This window comes from Hesperophylax consimilis, chromosome 26, assembly GCF_061612785.1.
Source record: "Hesperophylax consimilis isolate HC1 chromosome 26, BYU_Hcon_1.0, whole genome shotgun sequence".
Taxonomy (NCBI): Eukaryota; Metazoa; Arthropoda; class Insecta; order Trichoptera; family Limnephilidae; genus Hesperophylax; species Hesperophylax consimilis.
The window spans coordinates 24491050-24512267 of record NC_142861.1 but is presented as its reverse complement, the minus strand read 5'-3'; the positions used below and the strand labels follow the sequence as shown (position 1 = coordinate 24512267).

General features: G+C 34.3%; 1 protein-coding gene across 2 annotated transcripts in view; it reads left to right on the top strand.

The window, feature by feature from the left end:
- pnr (pannier) overlaps nucleotides 1-21218 on the top strand; it is a 125268-nt gene that overhangs the window by 101024 nt on the left and 3026 nt on the right. Inside the window, exons 2-4 of one of the 2 annotated variants that reach the window (XM_089647558.1) lie at nucleotides 15890-16856; nucleotides 18393-18491; nucleotides 18827-18999. In XM_089647558.1, coding sequence (XP_089503684.1) covers nucleotides 16652-16856; nucleotides 18393-18491; nucleotides 18827-18999 — 477 coding nt within the window. In that variant the 5' untranslated portion in view covers nucleotides 15890-16651. Of the gene's footprint in view, nucleotides 1-15889; nucleotides 16857-18392; nucleotides 18507-18826; nucleotides 19000-21218 lie in introns of both variants that reach the window. The other variant, XM_089647557.1, reaches the window with a different exon arrangement.

The following is a 21218-nucleotide window of genomic DNA, read 5'->3' as shown; positions in this document are numbered from 1 at the left end:
ATCAACTTAATAACGTCACTTAGTGTTCAGTTTGACTTTAGCGCATTCCAAAAGGCATAACTCTGGCTGAGTAATGAGACAGGGAGATTTATCCTCCCCTCTCGTGTTCTCACCTTGGTCCCCTGCCACTCCCCCCAATTCATCCACACTTCCTCCTCTAACACATTCACTTCTCATCCCTCACCCACTATCTTCTCTCATTACAAGCCACATTCAAAACAACGCATTATGTAGCACTAAATTATTGCAATTTATATGTGAAACTTTTACCAATGGTGATTTAGTTTTTTTTCCGCCGTTCTAATGAAACATTAGCTTTCAACTGATACTTTGTTAGGAACTCTTTCATTTCATTGGTTATAGGTCTTCAGTTCCATTTTTAACAGGAAAAAGAATAATTTGACCTAATTTTTAATAATTTAATGTTGGGAAGTAAGAGCTTCACAGATGCACTCATAGAGGGCAGTGCATAGAGCTTGCTTGGAAGTCCGCAAGATGGCAGCTAGAGGCCAGTAGTCGCCAGGGCCAATGGGAGTGTTCCCAGACAAACTTACTGTTTCAGATCTCAATTAGCCAGCTTCTAGTTAGGTCAACTATCGAGTCATTATAATACGCTAAGTATTAATAAATCCCTGATTTATCACAAACAACCAATTATTTATAATTTCCTTCCACGACGAGTTGGAGAACTGTTTATGGGAACACAAAATTTACCAATATTTTATATCACTAAATTTCTCCTTGCATAATAAAACCATATAAAAAAATGGGTTACTGAGTAGTAGATTTGAACTTTAAAGCAGCTTTTTTGGGGCTGATGATTTATTTTTTCGGGTCTTGTGAAAAGATAAAAAAGCTCGATTATTTCAAAGTTGAGGATTTGTTCTACTCATATAACATATAAAATATTTGTGGGGTATCAAATGTTGAAGCCAAAAGCGTGATTTGGCATTACTTTGTAGTGCTTCGCCTTAGTGCTTAGTGTTTATTATTTCTGCTAATAATCGAGTCTATTTTACACCTATTTATAAGCAACTGTATAAACTACATTTAACGATGATGCTTTTTACCTTTTACGATATTAGTGGAAACGCATAAAATACTATTTATAACATGACTTAATAAACGTCTTTTCCACTTGAACCACTTAACGTTAACTTTGGAAGATCAAACATATTCGATTAGCATAATAAATAACCATAAATCCCAAAACCAGGACTAACCTTTGATAATTTTCAACCTTTACCAGTCCGCAAGATCTGGGCACCTTTTCGTATTTCAGAAATGCAACAATCCGCAAAAAAATCTTTTATTTTGATCCACAACGTTTAAATTGCACATAATTAACAAAAATACAAGATAATTTCGGTTCTCTGTGCGTGTGTTAGTTATTCCAGAGAAAAAATATCACGTTGTCGTTTTCAAAATTACAACTGAACATATGAAGAATAGTTCAGACGAGTGTTAAAGTAGGTACCTGTAATATATAATATTTCATCAGATAATTGATTTTTCACGGGTCTGCGCTACTCATCAAAAATACTAATTTCGGTTGTCTAACTAACTAACCATCACGCCGTTTCGAGTAGGCAGAAAGTACGGACCGCCAAACAACTAGGTCTTAGCACACACTCCTTGCCTCATTCACATTCATACATCGTCTCAAAATACTCTTCTATTATTCTGACTCTTGACATGGCCCGACTCAAGTATCTGATTAACTTGGTCGTGCCATGTCTTCCTCTACCATGACTTCTGCTACCATGCGTAATATTTTAGTCATGGTTGAATGAACTCAAGTTTTCTTTTAATTAAAGTTTCATTTAAAAAAATAGGAACTGTTTGATTGTGTAAAGAATAATTCAAACAAGCCATAAGGACTTAAGTGTCTGTTTGTAATAAGTATAATATGGTTCCATGATAAATCAACACATCGACAATTCAACAGACCTTTAAAAAGTGATATAAAGTCATTAGAAACAATGAAAATTTTTTTTAAACCTAACCTAACCTAACCTAATCTACTTAACCCATTTAATAATTTTTTTGTTACATCACTTTCCATGACTTTATAGAACTTTTAAAAGATGTGATAAATTATCATTTTGATGATTTATCCGGCTACCGTATATATCATATTTATCACAATTATAATTATTATTCTTCAGAATAGAAAGTGCTTTGGTTGAGTATTGATAATTTGTTACGAATATCTTCAAATTATTGGTAACCAAGTTAAAAACGGGATTGCAGGCCTTAACGAATGATTAATAGGTTTCCTGTTAAACATTTATTAAACAATGTCGGAGCACGTGTTCATGAATCTGCTTTTGCCATGATAATAATATATAATGACGAAATGCTCAAATATTAGGATTTTCATTTTGATTATTGGGTTCCAATATACTACATAGGAATTTACAAAAATTTTAACAGAAATCAGCCTGCAAAATTGTTTTTAACCGTATTATTTATAATTTTAAGAGATTTGCAATACTCACTTTACTCCGTGTAATAATTATGCACACAAACATGCAGCTTCACATATTGCGTGAATATAATCTTGAATAATACGTGATCATTTAGTTCAAATTACGTGTAATCTATTATTTCTTGAGCGGTATCAGGGGCTAATCACTGCATTTAGATAAGTACATACATTACCTACTGACTACTGTTGCAGAAGATAACTAGTAGATAACTCGTACTTGCCGGTAACCGTGCTGAGTCAGTACACAGCAATGAAGATAACGAATGATTGCTGATGAACTATGACAAGTTATTCTGATAAGACAGAACATTATGCATTATGCGTTCGTTTAGTCATTCAGAAGATATCTTCGTGGCAATGTATGATAGATAAACTGAGGTGAAATTAAAATAATAAATATTTTAATTAGTATTCCACGCTATATTTCGATTAGGTAAGGGAACAATAAAATTAACATATAGTGCCTATATGTAATAGTATAATATTTTCCTTGCTTCCTGCCACATAGAAAGTATCAATCCACCACCTAGGATTCTTGTAGCAGAGTCTCCATCTTCGTGTCACCTGTTTCTGTACTTCATTTTATATAACTTAATTTCAATTTCAATTTGTAATATATATTTTTTTTGTAATATCTACATTAACTGTAAAGCGCCCCTGAGGTGATATCTCACAAAAGCGGCGCTATACAAATCATCCAATAAATAAATATTCATTTTGTTTTGGATCCTTTTTATTAAAAATAAACTTATATTTATTAAACTTACATTTTTTTGCATTAAACCCACACAGGAGGCCTTGAGGAAAATAATTTCCCTCAGGGCTTATGTCATTCTTGGGGATGCTGTGTGAAAAATGAGTATTGTTGATTTATTAAAATCATGTTTTGAACGGGATAGCAGGCCGCTTCCTAGTAAAATTTTTGTAATTTCCAAATATATCGGAACAAGGGTTCATCTATCTGCGTTTGCACTGTTAATATACAGTGACAAAATGCGAAAATGATTTTTATGAACACGTATTCCGACGTTGCGATAGTACATTCCTTTTTTACTAAAAGTTTAACATGAAACCTATCAATTCATTCGTTAAGGGCCTGCAGTCCCGTTTTTAACAGGATTACGAATAAATTAGAAATATTTTTTATAAGTAAGTTTTATCTGTGTATTTTATACCGTATTAACTATGAATACCGTTAAAAGGTGTGGAAGATTTAACTTTTATTTTTATGATTCTGATTATTGCACTAAAGATATGTAATTTTAATATTTTAATTATTGATTTTAAAAAACGATCTAAAACGCAATCCGTAAAGGTTGCAGCTGGCTATAACGCCATTATGACATACAAAACGCCACTGGCTGGTAGTCAGCTGGCGTGACGTTAACCCCACCGAATTCACATGATAAATCATTATAGAAAATTTATTCATCAGCAGTGAAAATTCCCCATTGCGTAAGCAAGGAAGAGTCCTAATGATCGTTTAAAACACCCAAGTATAAAAAACAACAAACACCCAAGTATAAAGTTAAGAACGTGTGAAAATAACATAGAAATCAATGAAATTCAAATCCAACGCAATTGAAATAATAATATATTTCTAGTTGTATAAATATATGTAACTAACTTAAAGTAAAGATGAAGAAGGTACTTGGTAGGTAAATGCTTATAGGAGGATGGGGAATAGATATACAAAAAGTTAACTTTATTTCTGGTTCCAAAGATGTTCTCTTGAGAAATGCGTAAGAAAATAGAAGTTAAGAACATGTGTAAATAACAAGGCAAACAATGAGATCCTGCAATCAATACAATATTGTATTGATAAATTACGAAACAAGACAAACACATCAATACGTGACTGCGAAGACAAATACTACATACGGACAAAGACACAACCGTAATCCTAAATTGGCTCTAAATTTATTTGATTAAATTGAATGTGACATTACGGACATTCACCTGATATATAATATAAAACTTATATTATATTATAATAATAATAATAATACTTGGATGACTTGTATAGCGCCGTTTTTGTGCAAAAACACCTAAAGGGCGCTGTACAAACTTATAATACATTTCTACAGTGATCTATGTTATTACTTAACTATTTATGGATAAAATATACAGTACAATACTTACCTGGTAGGTCACTTGAGATTAAAACTTAATTATCATTATCTAATTGTTTATTGGCGAAATTTAGATACAGGATTTAGGACTTAATTGAAAAACTGAATATAACTGGACTTTCTCTTAGGATTGGTATATTTAATTTAAGGATACACTTATAATTATCTACTGCGGACATTATCTACTGCGGACACTATCTACTGGACATTATCTATTGCGGACAGATAGTCGGAAAATCAGCAACAGACATCATGCCAATATTATCACTTTTTTGATATTTTTTTTCTTCATTTTCCTCCGTTTTAGGATATTAAAATTAAATTAAATTTCTAGTCCGCTAAAATTTTCTTGATCTTGTGGTTTCTATACATATTTATCTTCCATGGAAAAATTACCAAAATCGAAGATATTCAACTAAATTTTGGTTATAAATGAAACAAAAATAAAAATATTTTTTTAGGTAAATAACAAATTAAGTAGGCACCTAATTCTAGTATTTCGGAGAAATTTAAAGTAGAATAGACCACAGTGATTGAGCCCCTACACTGGATCACAGACCCAGATGCCCCTCAATGAGATTTATCGTTCCATTTATCATATTTTTGATTCTTTCTCAACCACCGAAAGTAAAATATAATACAACGCACAAGCGATAAAGAAGGAAACTTTGCACAAAAAAAAATCAAATACTCGAGAACTTGAGTCGAGACATGTCGAGAGTTACATAAATGTGAATTAAGCAAGGGGTGCGTAGCAAGACCTTGTAGCTTAGTAACTCCAGAATAACTTCCTACCCCTGGAGAAATGGTGTGGAGATTTGGTAGTTTTATAATCGGTTATATTTGGATCGCAGAGCAGTGTTGAGATTCCTTCTCCTTTTTGAGTCAACGTTTCAGAAAGTCCTGCAGTGTCCATCATCGTCCGAAGTAAGCTCACTTAATGTCTATTATTAATAATTATTCATTAAAAAATTAGATGGTTTACGGATTGTTCCCGTGAGCACATTATGCTATCTTTCATCTCAACTCATTTCAGTTCTCCAGGGTTGTCATTGGATATTTGGCTATGTATCCTGGTCCTACAACGTGTCATAAGGGCGGAACATTGGCATCATCTGTGAATTGGAATCTCTTCACATGTTCCTTTTCGTCTTCATGTGTTCGGAGGTGACAGTGCCCGTTAGTAGTATTACATGTTACATCTGCGAGTTTTTGTCCTATTGTTAATAGGTTTGTAAAGCATCTGGTCTGTTTATGAGTACTTTTGATTGTCTCATTCCATAGATCAATGCCAAAACAAACCAGTAATGATACTTTCGGCGGTAAAAATATTCGATCCCGTCGTCCACATTCATATGAACTTGCGTGTTTAATTTTCACATACCAATAATTGTATCCACTTCTATGTCAGCAACTGAACATAAATGTTAATATGATTGTTCACTATTTCCAGACTTAATTACACAAAATTCTCCACGAAATAACAGATAACTAAAAACAAAATTACAATACTTATCAACTACTGTTGTTTAAACGAGTTATCAACCGTTCAGTAATCGACTGGCTCCGACGCGTTATCGACTATATTGTTAGTCATCCAGGATAACTCAGCCAGCTGATAACTCTAACAGTTGATAACAACGCTTTTATGACATTGTTTCAACTGAAAAAAACTTGTTTCTGTTATCAGTCGAACTGTCAGGGGCATGGTGGATGCGGGTGCAATCGCTCCACTGCCGATTAGCGCAATTCACCATATCCAGATGTCACGAAGTTGACAACTCGGCGGGTCGGTAAAAAAAACATACGAAAAGAACAACAGAATGACGCCTAAGATGACAGATATTTTTCAAAAGATTTAGCCCATTTAAGGGTTAAACAACCGTTCTTTCTTGTCCAGATGAAAATCGTGAAAAGTTGAAAACACGCGTTCTCGATATATTCTGGATTTATTACCAAATTGGTACGCTGTCATTTTTTTAACAGGATTTCTCCGTGTATGCAACTTGTCGGCCCTGTACAGGTACAATAGGAGCAGTCCGACTTGACAATGCGAAAAGAAGGCAAAAGCCAAGGAGTCAAGGCGCTGATAGTAATCTAAAACCACACAGCGCTCTTAAATTTTTTACTAGCGCCAGGAGCCGTTTGACCTTGGGCTGGGTTCTATATGATTTAAAAACCACAACATCACCTTACCATAATTTTATGTCCTCCTAAGCAGAAAGAAGGATATTAAGATTCCCTCAATGTTATTATTTCTCATGTCATGAGATGTACTTACTTTATGTAAAAATCAAAATCAATAACAAAATAATTAGATTAAATTGATCGTGAAATTTTACTACTCAAAATGTTCAAACTTGGCTTTGATCAACAAGCGCTTATCTTCTTCGCCTCTTACATAAAATCCAGAAGCCAATATGCGTTGATAAATGGATACGTATCCAAACAATTTTCAGCGTTGTCGGGTATTCCCCAGGGGTCGAACCTTGATCCTCTATTGTTCCTTATACTTATTATAGACCACGTCCAGGCCCGTGTAAGGTACGTCAGGTGTCTTCTATTTGCGGATGACCTCAAACTTCTGCCGTAAATAACCTCTTACCAAGACTTCTTACAAATTATATCTAATCTTGAAGCCGTAGTAGTATGGTTAAAAAAATCAAGTTAGAATTTATTTTTAAAAATATGTAATAATACTCTAAGGAATATCCTCTCTCAGAAAACCATTTAACACAGCTTAAAAGGGACGTTTTATACCGAGTCAAGATTTTGGTACCGTCGCTGATCACCGCTTACTCCAGCTTGCTTTAAATCCTAGGGCTTATCATCAGATATTTTAAACATCTTAATAAGCCAGATGCAATAATCGTCATGTTCGACGGCATTGTAAGAAGCTAACTGGGGTATGCTGATAGTGTACGGACTCTGCACCAAATTAATTACATAAATATATTTCTTTCTAACAAATTCAGAAAAAAATCCTCACTATATGCGGACTCATGGAACTCATCCGAGGTTCATGCATCTTATGACTTACTTGAGACAATAAAGAGATTTAGAAAACACATGTTATGTAAATCTTGCTATACTTAGTTTTAATATACCTACTACTTAACTTGATTGATAGCCTATTCCTCCTGGAATCCTAAGGCTTATGCCTAAGTGATACAAGATACCACTAGGCATAAAAGAGTTCTAGCACAGAGTAACATGACAAGAGTAATTGTACTATAGAATACAAATTTCAAAACGTTATATATGGGTATTAAATTATTACTCTTTGATTAACCTTAAAACATTTATCTTTGCATGGGTAAGTAGGTACCTACCTTCCAAAATTTTAAGAATGTTAAAATACTAAATCTTGTAGAACTGTAAATAGAAGTAATAATTATGTATTACATCGATGAACGCGAAAATTCTTGAATCTCAAAGAGCTGCTAAAGGAATCTATGAATGACATACAATTCATTTTTCTCATCCGTTCAATCTTATTTATATATGTAAAACTTGCTTCAAAGAAAATTTATTTATAACTAATTAAGTATTTATGTGATCGATGCATGGCAGACCTGTGTAGGCGCAATTGGAACAGTCCGCTCCAGGCGCCGACATAACAAGGCGCCAAGGCGCTGATAATTACCTTACACCACACAGCGTCCTTGCAGTTTTCACTAGCCCCAGGCGACGCGACGTTTGGATTAAGGCCGGACCTGATTTCGATGGTTCGTGCAAGGAGGAATTGCTGTACATTTAAACAAAATCAATAATGACCTTTTAACTTATATACCTGTATATTTCTTTGATTGTTGTAGTTGAAATAATTTTAAAAGTTTTAATTTTTCGGGACTCCAAGAAACGAATCGAATATATGGACATGACCCGTGACGTCAACAGTCACAAATCTCAAAAAGCCTACTTTTAAAAAAAAAAATTTATATGGGAATCGAGACGTTTTTATATTCTTAAGATTACCAGCTTTTAACATCGAAGAACACCAGGTAAAATGTTAGCATCTCGTCACTAATGTAATCGCATTGAATCAAAGTGCAAACATGCATCCATTACCTGATAAACAATTTACCGGTTTCTTAAAAATCTTAGATATTCCCCGCAATTTGGGGAATTCTCCACGAATTGGCGACCCTGATGTGTACATTATACTCACGTAGACTGGTTGTGACGAAAGTGCAGGTTTCAGTTGTACCAACCAAACGGGGCGTTTTGATGGAATAGTGTTTTATTTGTTTTTAAATGACGATTTATAAATTCTAGAATCAGCGTTCATTGATCTTTATGATTTTTTTTAAAGCCATAATATTTTCCACTGCAGTTCCTTAGTACCTAGAACGAGTTGATGGGTTGTGAAAAAATAGTTCAAATTTTATTATTAGCTTACGAAATAATAAGTATATAAACAAGTATTTATTACCCATGGCTTCATTATCATTAAAACATTCTAACATTAGCTCGCTAAGTATAGCTCATTTTAGCTACTACTTAGTTAAGTACCCACCACCTAGTTGTTAGGTATTTACGTTGTGTTTATCAGCTAACAGTCATAATATTATGATAAAACTTTTGTTAAATAATTAATTTTCATTTAATGTTACAAAATTAGGCGTTTTAGTTCAACTCATACAGCAAGAACCAAAACGTAAAATTCAAAGCAATAAAGAATATCACGATACTTACCAAATAATATTTTTAATGAATTGGATAAATGAATCAAATAAATTAACTAAGTATCACGCCATTTCTCCACAGCTGTAGGCAGAGAGGGCAAAATGTAAATAAATGCATAAATAAGTGCATTATACTTCTACCATGCAATATTATAAATTTATAAAAACTATATTCAAAATAAAATTGCACCCTTTAAAAATAACAGAAATCTTAGACAAACGTCAATACTTCCTACTCCTAAATGTAAAAAAACAATAGGACAGTTCAACCATGAATATCTCGGAGTTAAATTTCTTAACTCATTACCAGAAAAAATAGAAACATGAATGCAAATATAAACGAATTCAAAAGCCACCTTAATAAGTATTCCGAACAGTTGAACTGAATCATATCAAATATAAACCAATATAACAACACCCCCATACACACAAGCCCTGCTTATTTATGGGGGTACATCAAATACTAATATTATGTAATTAATAACTGTACTATATTGTGTAATTATATTATGTAATTGTTATATTATGTAATTCGTGTATCTTTTTTTTACTAATAAAACAAAAATAATAAAAAAAAATTAAATTAAATTTAAATATATATATATATATATATATATAAAAAATCTAAAAAATAGAACCTACTCCAAAAAATTGGAGTAGGTATGATGTGAGGTAAATTAAAGGTAGGTATAATACCTACTTAGTATAAAAGTATTCCTACAAGAAGCATCCCCAATTGGGGTAGCTATGATGTGAGGCAGAAGGGTATGAGGACAGATGGTAGATGGGTGGAAAAGGAGAGGAAGTACCTGGCTATTTAGATCTGGTCAGCAAACTTAGTAACATCGTTTCACTTACTTTTCAAAAACATTGACACATTGAGTATAGCGTTTCATCGTTTGTAAACATTTATTTTGCCCCTGCTTGGGTACTTCACAAATGTCAAACACGTGATGTCATAAGACGACATTTATATTACTGTATGTGAATATAATGTGAAATAAAAAAAATTAATTAAATAAAATTTACATGCGCACGGCGGTATTCGAACTCGCGACCTTCAAATTCGTTGCCAGGGACTTCATTAGGCACCCCTCTATCACGGGAGAAATATAATTTTATAAATAATAAACAATAAAATTAAAGGTAACATACCTACTTGTACAATGAATATTGCGAAAGTTTTAAAAGTATCTACTCGATTGTCGAATTAATGTGGAGGATTCCTACTCATGATTCGTCGATGTATCTACAAGGAGAAACTTACTGATTTGAAATATTGATAATTTAATAAAAAATCTTGTCAAATTATTCGTTTTCCCGTTGAAAGAGTTCCTAACAAAGTATCAGTTAAGGCGAAGCTTAATGCCAAATCACCATTTTGATTATTCTTTATAACGAATTGGTGTACATTATGAATACAAAAAAAAAATTGCTTTAGATAAATTGAAGGTTTACCTATCGCTTCGCTTAAGTAGAATACAAATAAATATATAAATAACTCAATAAAAAATATAAATGCAAACTACTAAAAAAAATATTTTTTCAATAGAAATGTATGATCGCATAAAGGAAACAACTTTGAAAAAATACAGTATTATAGCTAAAATTATCTGTGATAGTTTCACTTGATTAAATTTTTTTACTTTCTTATAAAATTATTTATAAAATAAATAAAAAATAGTTTTTTGCTTGAAATCGAACGTTTCTAGACTTTGTACGTTTGTCAAGCGATTTTAATGCCTATTACCTACGATATAAGTTATAAATGTCGAGCAAATCCCTTATTTTTTGGACAAACTGGAAATAATTGCATTTTACAACGTTTTTAAAAGAGCAATTATTTTGTTTCACATTTAAATATGATAAGGTGCATTGGTAGATTATATACAAACAGTAGGTAGGTATAGGTACGTTGAGAGGAAATTGCTTTACATTGAGCGTTGATACAAATGATAACTAAAATTTCCTCGTATTATTGTTTGTATTCCATGGAACATTTTAGAATGAGCAAATCTAGTGCCGAAACCGGTTGGCTTGCCAGTAAAAATAAGTGTTTTGTGGAGTTATTTAGCTTTATGTTCACACTACTTAGATTTTAAACACGTTTCATGCGCTGGTGTGACGATGTGGGTTTTCAAATAAAATATATGTGATATTTGCACAAAAACTCAAACTGCCCGGAGCCAGCGGGATTATGGCATCCATTCGCATTTAACAACTTCAAGCTTTTGCACCACTGTCTTGCTATTTTCCCGGAGTTGTAAATAAATCTGGCATCTTTTGGTGATAATTTGAGTAATGGAAGATGATTGACGCGGATGGGTTGTTAACTCGAAGATAAAATATATTTATATTTTCCAATAACAACAATGTTCTAGCGAAGCTTGACTCTGTTTAGAGTATGCGGTGTGTTATTACAACGTACCCATTCCACCTCGCAGTATGATGGTACTAATCTATCTGTCTCTTTCTTTCGGTATCACATATCACACGTTTAGGTTAGGTTAGGTGATAATAGCTTAGGTTAGTTTAGGTGAGGTTAGGTTATTTATAAAATGATCGAAAAACATTTAAATATTTGTGCATGAACATTAGGGTGTCCCAAAAAAATTAAAGTTGTTATTTTTGAACGCATACCCTCTAATTTTGTTTTAATAATGACGAAACACTTTTAAAAAAAAATTCGTTTACTTTGGACAACTGCAACCCGTGCCGACTTGCATCGAAAGATGTCAGTACTTGTACATTAAGACGCCAGCGAGCAAACGTGTTGATGAGCTTGTAGTAACTTGCTATTTTGTTACGAGTAGTAAACGAAAATCACTCGTTCAGGCAAGATGTCGTTAGATTTACGCACTTCTAAAAAGAGTATATTTTTAATAGGAGTCGTAAAACACCAAATATCGGGTTCTAAACTGCCATCTAATGGACAAGTTCTTGAAGTTTTGTTCTACAATATCCGGAAAGTGAATTTAACTGTCAATATATACCAAATATATAGCCATAGTTGGTATTAAAAGCTGTGTTTGAAGTAAAAATCAGTCAATTGACTACAAGCCTTGACATACCACTCTTCAAAAAGTTTCGACTAACTGTAAAAATGTTGATCCTGATAAAATTCAGTGCTACAGAGAAAATCTCACATTGCACCTAACCGCTTCCGAAATCGATGATTTGCTTGACTTTTACCGTACTGCACTGACAACAAAAATACTTGGAGATGACTATTGAGAGTTTTTAGAGCTCTGTGTGATAGTTTTAGGAGGAGATACAGCGAGAAAATTTAAGATTCGGCCTTCAGGTGCTCGATGGATGGCAAAGGCGCTCTATTCCTTGAAAATATCATTAATTTGTGCGCAATTTAAAATTACCGGTAAGGATAAGGCGGCACTTTTAGACGTTTGCTTGTTCATAGTAACATTTTATGTTAAGCCATGGTTACAATGTATTATAGCAGTTAAAGCACCTTACCAGGACTCGTGCTTTTTGAAATCGATGAAGGCTTAAGAAAAAATTGATGAAAACATCTCAATGGCAGCTTTATTTCTGTTCAGTAAGCAGTTATGGTATTTGACCGATGAAGGATCTATTTTATCGCTGTTTGACGACGCTGTGGATCAAACAACTAAAATAAGAATGCTCGGAATATCAAAAAAAAATAATTTATCAACCCATGACAAACGTTACATCCCATCGAAGGAAGATCTTGATGGTAAATTGTATGGTAAGTTTATTAAGTAGTTTAAATTATGTTTTGTATTGACTTCATTTCAGTCAAGAGCAAGTGTTTGTTTGATCGTCTTAAAACAGATGCCAGTTTTCTTAACGAATTCCCTACGATGTGGTCAAATAATGCTTCGTATCAAGAAGTCATAAAGAAGGTGTCGCCGCTGAGGATAGTGAATGATACAGCTGAAAGAACTGTTAAGTTAATGCAAGATTTTCATGGCTTAATCTCACGGTCGAAGAGGAACAAAAGTAATTTTTGTTACGATGCGTTCAGGAACACCGGAAGATTTATCCTGACTGTAAAAAACAAACTATGAAGAAAATTTTTTATCAATACACCATTTTTAAATATAAAATACTACATAATTGAACATTTGTGCATTTTTAAATTTTATTTATCCGACAAAAATGAAAGTTGAAAATCCTTCCATATTAACTCTGTACCATATGTTTGGCATCAAGTCGGCACGGGTTGCCGGTGTTTAATAAAATAATATTTATTATATGAGTTATTGGGATCAAATGGAATAAAATAAAAGGGTATGCATATTTAAATTCATGAAAAAAAAATTCTTCCTTATGTCCTGGGACACCCTACTGAACATCCACAAAATAAAATAAAAGGCCCTTTTTGGACATGTTTTTTTCTTGCATAAATCAAAAAAGGTGGATGGTGTTAAGCGGGAATTTAAGCCTTATCGCCATCTACGTAAGGTGTGTTATTGATAGTGGCTCGATTCAAAATATTACACGATGTAGTGCATCGCCTTAACAACAATGTTCTAGCGAAGCTTGACTATGTTTAGAGTATGCGGTATGTTATTACGTTTATGTTAGATGGGATTAGGTTAGGTGAAGTTACGTTGGGTGAGGTTATGTTAGGTTCGGTTAGGTTAGTTTAGGTGAGGTTATGTTAGGTTAGGTTATGATATGTCATGATATGTTAGGTTAAGTGTCAAACTGTCAAATGAGTGCGGAAAGCGGAGCACCGGTAAAAATCTGATTCATAACTGAACAGTAAGTTATTACGAGTTAATGAGTGAGCAAATCTAGTGCCTAACCTAACCTAACCTAAGCTCACCTAAACTTACAATGTAAAATGCCATTTAGTGCACACCGGTTAATAGCCAATTCATAAGCAGACAACCAATAAACAGTGCGCCCCGTAAAATGGATTAGTGCTATCATATATCGGGGTGCGCCGAGGTGTAAACACTTCCTTATTTAAGGTAATAATTGTAGATTGTTTATGGTTACGCTAGCACTGAGTAAATTCTACAACAAGAGTGCAGTCACACGCTGAATTGAACTAAAACGATTTGAGTAAGGAATAACATTGACACGTGTATCTAATTCTTCAGGCCTCTGTCATATTTTGACAGAAGGTCGGAGTTTATCCGCTTACAATAAAATCCAAATAAATGGAATATTTTTGAACGTATCCGAACAGTAAAAACTGTTTTTGAAATGTTATGAATCACGCTTTCAAATATTATTACTCGAAAAATACATAAAATTTTGAATGCAAATATAAAAAATAAATAAAAATGGCACACTTTACGTTACTAACTAAAATTACTGATAGCAAAAAAGAAATTAAAAAACACACGCATTTTATTAGACATATGTATTACAAACGTTTCCGTCACATCAACGTTTTTCATTTCATACAAAAATAATAAAATTTCCTTCGGAATCTTTGGTTTCATACAGGTGTACTTTTTAATTCTTCTATGGTTAACATCTTGATTGGAATATGAGCGTTGTGTTTTTTTTCTTTCTAATACCGTATAGATTATATTTTTCATCATGAGCGATTTCTGTGAGACCATGATATGAGTTGTTCCCAAAAGCGAACAAATTAGCTGGAAGGGTTAAGTATAATTAAAAATATATTTTTCAAAATGAAAGAAAAGTCATAGAATTTCCACAGATGCACTGTCAATAAAAAAATAGACACCTCTTTCATAGAATGCCCGGAACTACTTCAAAGGATTCAATTAAGAATGTCCATTAGACAAACCAGACAAAACCACACAATATATAACTCAAAACAAAACACATTTTGACGGCCTCCGTGGTCGAGGGGTAAGTCTCTCGACTAGCAAGCCGAAGGTCACGGGTTCAAATCCCGGCGTGCGCAAGTAAATGTTAATGATTAATTTGTGTAATCTCGCAATTTATCAATTGAAAATAATATATAGCATACTTGTGGCACGTTCCAGAGTGAAAGATACTCTCAGTATCTCTCTGGTGTAAGACCAACATTCTGAATCGAAACGTTGCTTGAAATGGCTTTAGCCGTGTTTAGTGACCAGATCTGAATAGCCAGGTACTTACCTATCTCAATTTTCCCAATCTCCTTCCCCTCCTCACTACCTTCAGCCTTACAACTTAGTCTTACCGTAGTCTCACTGGCTCCAGATGGTTGGGAGAAAATTGTGACACATAAAAAAAATGTATTAATTCACCACGCTTCATACATTTTTAAAACGTCATACAATGAATTCGACTTATTTAACACAGCACCTCAAATTTTATAAGACACTATTACTAATATATAAAATTGGATAATTTGAAGTTACACATATTTTACTGTACATTGTGAAATATTATAATTGTTGGTTTTTTTTTTAATAAAATAACTGAGGGATACTGAGAGTATAACCTTGTTCCACCAGGATAATAAGTACAAAGTTACCCCAGCCGTGCATTAGGGTGCAGTCATCGATGTATTGTATTCTACTAATTTAGTCTATGGGTGCAGTAGATAAATCTGTCTAATTTTTTTTATAAGTTTAAAATAATTAATTGTCCTGAAACTTATCGACGTTTCTTTTTTTCAGATCCGCACAACACGATACAGGAGGTTCACAAAGTGCATCGAATAACACAACAAGCCTCATAAAAGGCATTCAGAGATAGTGTACGGGTTGGTAATCCCATTATTGTAGCTCGTCATAAAACTTTAATGTGCGGCCATTAAAACAAATCAGAAACACTTAACTGAATAAAAAAAGCTGTTTTAATGTAAGAAGTTGTGTGAACAAAATGGAAGAATAAAGTAAACAGTGAATGATGTTAATTAAAACTATTTATGATCTAAACCAACTATAAGTCCAAAGGAAAGTAACCTCAGATTGTTTGAAAAAAATTATGAATATTTCTAGAACACTAAAAATATTGTATTTAATTTGCAATAATTATTTGCATTGAATTCAACTACTTTAAAGGCTGCCAGAAAAATCTAAATTAAAGTGCCGTAAAATAATCAAATAAACTTCAGGACAATAAATCATTTTAAATTACCTGAAAGTGAAAATAAATTTCTATTGCGAATGCCACGCTTAATGTGCCTTAGAATTCTTGAAAAGTCCTAAAAACATTTACAGAATCAAAGTGACAAAAGTGTTTTCCCATAATTAAGAGTGCTAAGTGATTTAGGGTGACATCGGGATTCGGAATTTTTCATCAGAGCGTTTTTCACAAGATTTCATCGGGTTTCTGGGATTTTCACAAGATTTCATCGGGTTTCTTGGATTTTCCCGAGATTTCATCGGGTTTCTCGGGTTTTCATCAGATTTCACCAGGCTTGCTCGAGGGTGAGCATGTTCCACAACAGCGCAGGGGGCTATGGCGACATGACGGGTGTGGGGTACGGGATGGGAGGCGCGGGGGCCGCGCAGGCCCCCGTGTACGTGCCCCCCTCGCGCGCCATCGCGCCCGCGCAGTACGGGCACGGGCACGGACACGGGCACTTCGTGGGGGGCAACGCCGTGCAGAACCCGTGGCATCACACCACGGAGGGCTATGGTAAGTACCTACATACATAATACTGTAACATTATTATTATTTTTCATTTTAAGTACCGTAATATGATGTAACTTTTGAGTCGAGGGGCGATTTTGATTATCGCTGAATCTGCATAATTTTTGCTACCACTAAAAAATGACATGTTCGCTTCTTTTTAGCCTTTTTTTCGGGTAACGTGTATACATACAATGACGCTCTATAGCTCATAAAAAAATATAACATCAGGGCTATAAAAACTGCGTCAAACTTCTACCTACGAACCCCTTTCGGTTATTGTTTTATTATGTATAGTATGGCAAAACAATTTCTTTAGAAATGCAAAACTTTTTGTAGATGTTTTTTTTGCATAAATCAAAACAGGCGGCCGGTTTTAAACGGGAATTTAAACCTTATCGTCATCTACATAAGGAGCTTTTTTATTTATTGTTTGGAGTTTAATTCGTAGAACTCCATTTAATTTTTTTAAATAAATTTAAAATAAATCAAATTTAATAATGTTATAATAATTATTAAGTTCTGCAAGTATTTCTGTTGTTTTTACAGTTTTTTAATGTGACAGCTGTTTCGGCTTTTGAGGCCATTATCAAACTGTCAAAAAAAAAATCCTAAAATGCCCGATTCCAAATGTTACAGTTCCTTGAATGCGGAATTACAGACAGACAGATGGAGTCACAACGGAAGATGACTCCGTTTAATTTTTTATTATTTTCCTATCCATTTCTTTTTATTATACCTACATTTATTTGTTGACATATTAGAGACGTGACGGCCTCTGTGGTCGAGGGGTAAGGCTCTCAATTAGCAAGAAGAAGATCGCGGGTTCAAATGCCGGGGTGCGCAAATAAAATTTATTTGATTAAATTGTGTTATTTGACAAAATATAAACTAGAAATAATATATAGTATATTTGCGGCACATTCCAGAGTGGAAGATATTTTCAGTTTCGCCCTAGTGTAAGACCACCATTCAGAATTGAAATGTGGCTTGAAATGGCTTTCGCCTTATTTGTTGCCCAAATCTGAATAGCCAGGTACTTTCCCACCATTCTCCTTCCCATCCCCACTACATTTAGTCTCACAACATATCCTAATTGGGGATGCCATAATCTCACTGTCTCCAGAGGGTTGGGAGCAGTTGGGACTCTTGTGCAGTTTCACTTTTTTTGTTTAAATTGATAATAAAAATTACCTTTCAAATGAACACCGTTGGTAAACTTTAAAAATCAAAAAATCTGTTAAAATTTTAAACATAGGAACGATCAGTTATAATTTTAAAATGTCACCCTGGAATAACTAACCACTTCGCGCACAGACAAACGAAATTAGTATTCTTTGATTATTATACAATAATTAATATAAGCCAAAGCATCCCCAAAAATGGTCAGCTTTGCAGAGGGATGTTTTTTGTTGTTGTTTACATTGACTCCATACAAGAGAATAATTTCCCTCAGGGCCTATGATTGTCATCTTTGCGATGCCATGTGAAGGATGTAGGTACTATCATGTAATAATGTGTGTTGTCTGTTTGTTTGTCCAGGAGCGGGTCTGACGCCACAGTTCTACGGAGCGCAGAACGCAATGGTGATGAGTTCGTGGAGAAGCGCTTACGACGGCTTCCAAAGGACCAGCCCTTACGGTGAGACATACTTAGGTACTATGCAATCAATAATATTCATACATCCCTATACAACATTCTTAGGAACTCACCAATCTCAAATACATTGCCAGATCTGAGCCAAACGACGCCTGGTACTAGTAAAAACCTAAAGGGCGCTGTATTAGGTATTATCATCGCTTTGGTTCCTTAGCTCCTTGGCGTCTTGGCAATTCGGCGTTAGGAGCAAACTGCTCCAATTGCGCTTGCACAGGGCTGGCTCTGTACCTTAAAAGGCAAACGACATAAAATTATTATTATCCACTATTGGCCGTGAGAAAATGTAGTAATAACAATGTTTATTTCTACTATTGCAGACAACGGCATGGAATTTAGTTTTGGCGAGGGACGCGAATGCGTCAACTGCGGGGCAATCTCCACCCCTCTCTGGAGGAGAGACGGAACGGGCCACTACCTCTGCAACGCCTGCGGACTGTACCACAAGATGAACGGCATGAACAGACCACTCATCAAGCCAAGCAAGAGACTTGTAAGTAGTCAAATATTACCCAAATTGACAATAACCAAATAATGACGTCATGAAAAAATGTTATTTGAAAACACATGCAAGGTAGGATTTAGAACTACTAACGACATCTATCGATTAAAAAATTAACTTCTTACGTGAAATAACAGGAATCGTGCGGTGTCGTAATAATATTTTGGTAAGTTTCTAAGACGAGGGTGACAGTTTTGAGGCAGAGCCATCTAGCGGATGTTTTACTGATCGACTTTGTTTTTATTTCAAAAGGTGGCAGTAATAACGATTTGTTCAAATTTTCTTCATTTTTTATTTAATCATTGTGTTTGGATGTCGTTGAATCAGAGTTTAGAAACCGAAGGAATTTCAAATAAACATTTTACCGCATCTTCAAATCAGAGGCGGTTCCTTATTTATTTATTTATTTATTTGCAAAAACAGTACAAAAACCAATACATTGCAAAAGCGGTAAACAAATTATGGAAGAAAATTTTATACATAAGTATACAGTTAAAACATATGCAAAAGCGGTCAACAAAATATGGAAAAAAATTTATACATAATTATACAGTTAAAACAAATACAATATTTCGCGCTTAAAGTCGTTGTAGGACATATGGAAAATATCCAAGTTAGCTGGAAGGGAGTTAATTAACCTAGTGAGTCTTCCCAGGGGCATCACCATTGGTAAGTTAGTTCTGGACCTGGGAAGAGTTAAAAGCCTGTGTTGGCGGCCTCTCGTGAAATTATCCGGGACATAAAGTCCTATTTTTGACAGAATGTCTGGAACTGATAGTAAACCATTCAGAAGCTTGTAAGCCAACAACAATAATGCGACGTCCCGTCTGGAACTAAGGCTGCAGATATTCAGCATTCCCGAGATAAATTCTGTTGGAAACAGCCATAAAAACCAAACTCTCTCATATAGAGGTATCGTAAATTTTTTTTTTGTATTTTCTCGACCATTAGTACATAGACAGTGTCCTCTGGCCCCCATACCTGAGATCCACTCTCGAGAATGCTACGCACTAAGCTAAACTAAAGCAGCCTAATAACTGCAAGGTTAGTCAGTTCCTTTGAATTGTGTATGACAAAACCTAACATTCTTGTAGCTGATTTACAGATCTTTTCAATGTGAGCGTGAAATGTTAAGCGAGCGTCATACACAATTCCTAAGTCCTTATAAGTCACCGTATGCTTCAGTGATGTATCTTTCATTTTGTAATTAAAATATATGATCTTTTGTGACCTTGTAAAACACATAACTGAGCATTTTTGGAAGTTGAAACCGAGTTTGCTGTCAATACTCCAGTCAATAATTGCATTTATATCTTCCTGGAGCCATTTACAGTCTTTTAATGATCTTATTCTTAAGAACAGTTTAATATCATCTGCAAAAAGTAAAAAACGGACGAATTTGATTTTTCCCCAAATATTATTTATAAAAATTAGAAACAATAAGGGTCCTAAATTGGAACCCTGCGGCACACCAGAGTTTGTAGGATACACGTTAGAGTTAAAACCACAATAGGAAACGAATTGTTCCCTTTCTTTTAAATAGTTACCAAAGAGTTTATGTGCATAGCACTGCTTGTCTTCAGTATTTGCAAAACATACAACATCTGTGCCCCAGTCATCAATATACGAAAGCACGCCAGATAAGTATTTGAGCTATCTTCTGGTACAAAATAACGCGGAAGCACAAATGAGTCATGCATATTTTGCTGTGCACAAAACTTTGTTTTCCCATACTACACGGGAAACAGCATTGGGCGTTATCGGAGACAGCGCGGTTCACCAAAACAGTGATATGAGCGAGACAGATTACGTTCATGACAACAAATAAGGTGTTGGAGCAGTACAGATATACAACACATCCCGTGCACTATTGACGCGTGCCCAAAGCGCCTCGAAGGCAACTGAATTTTGCACCACTTTGGTCATGCGTAATCCAATGTGTCTGGAAGGAATTCGTTTAGGAATACTAATTTACAACGTTAGCTCTACAACATTCACACATTGGCACTCGTGAAATTAAACGGTTTCTTTTCCTATCGGGATGATTTTGCGAATGCTGATTGTTATTTATTCAATTATTTTACAAATGTAACGTAGTGGAGCGAATGAATTGCAGTACCCCCATTAAATAGTTTCCTACATCTACTTTAGATACTAGTAGTAGAATCTACATCAAGTTTTTTCCAAGTCTATCTGGTAGATTTGTCAAA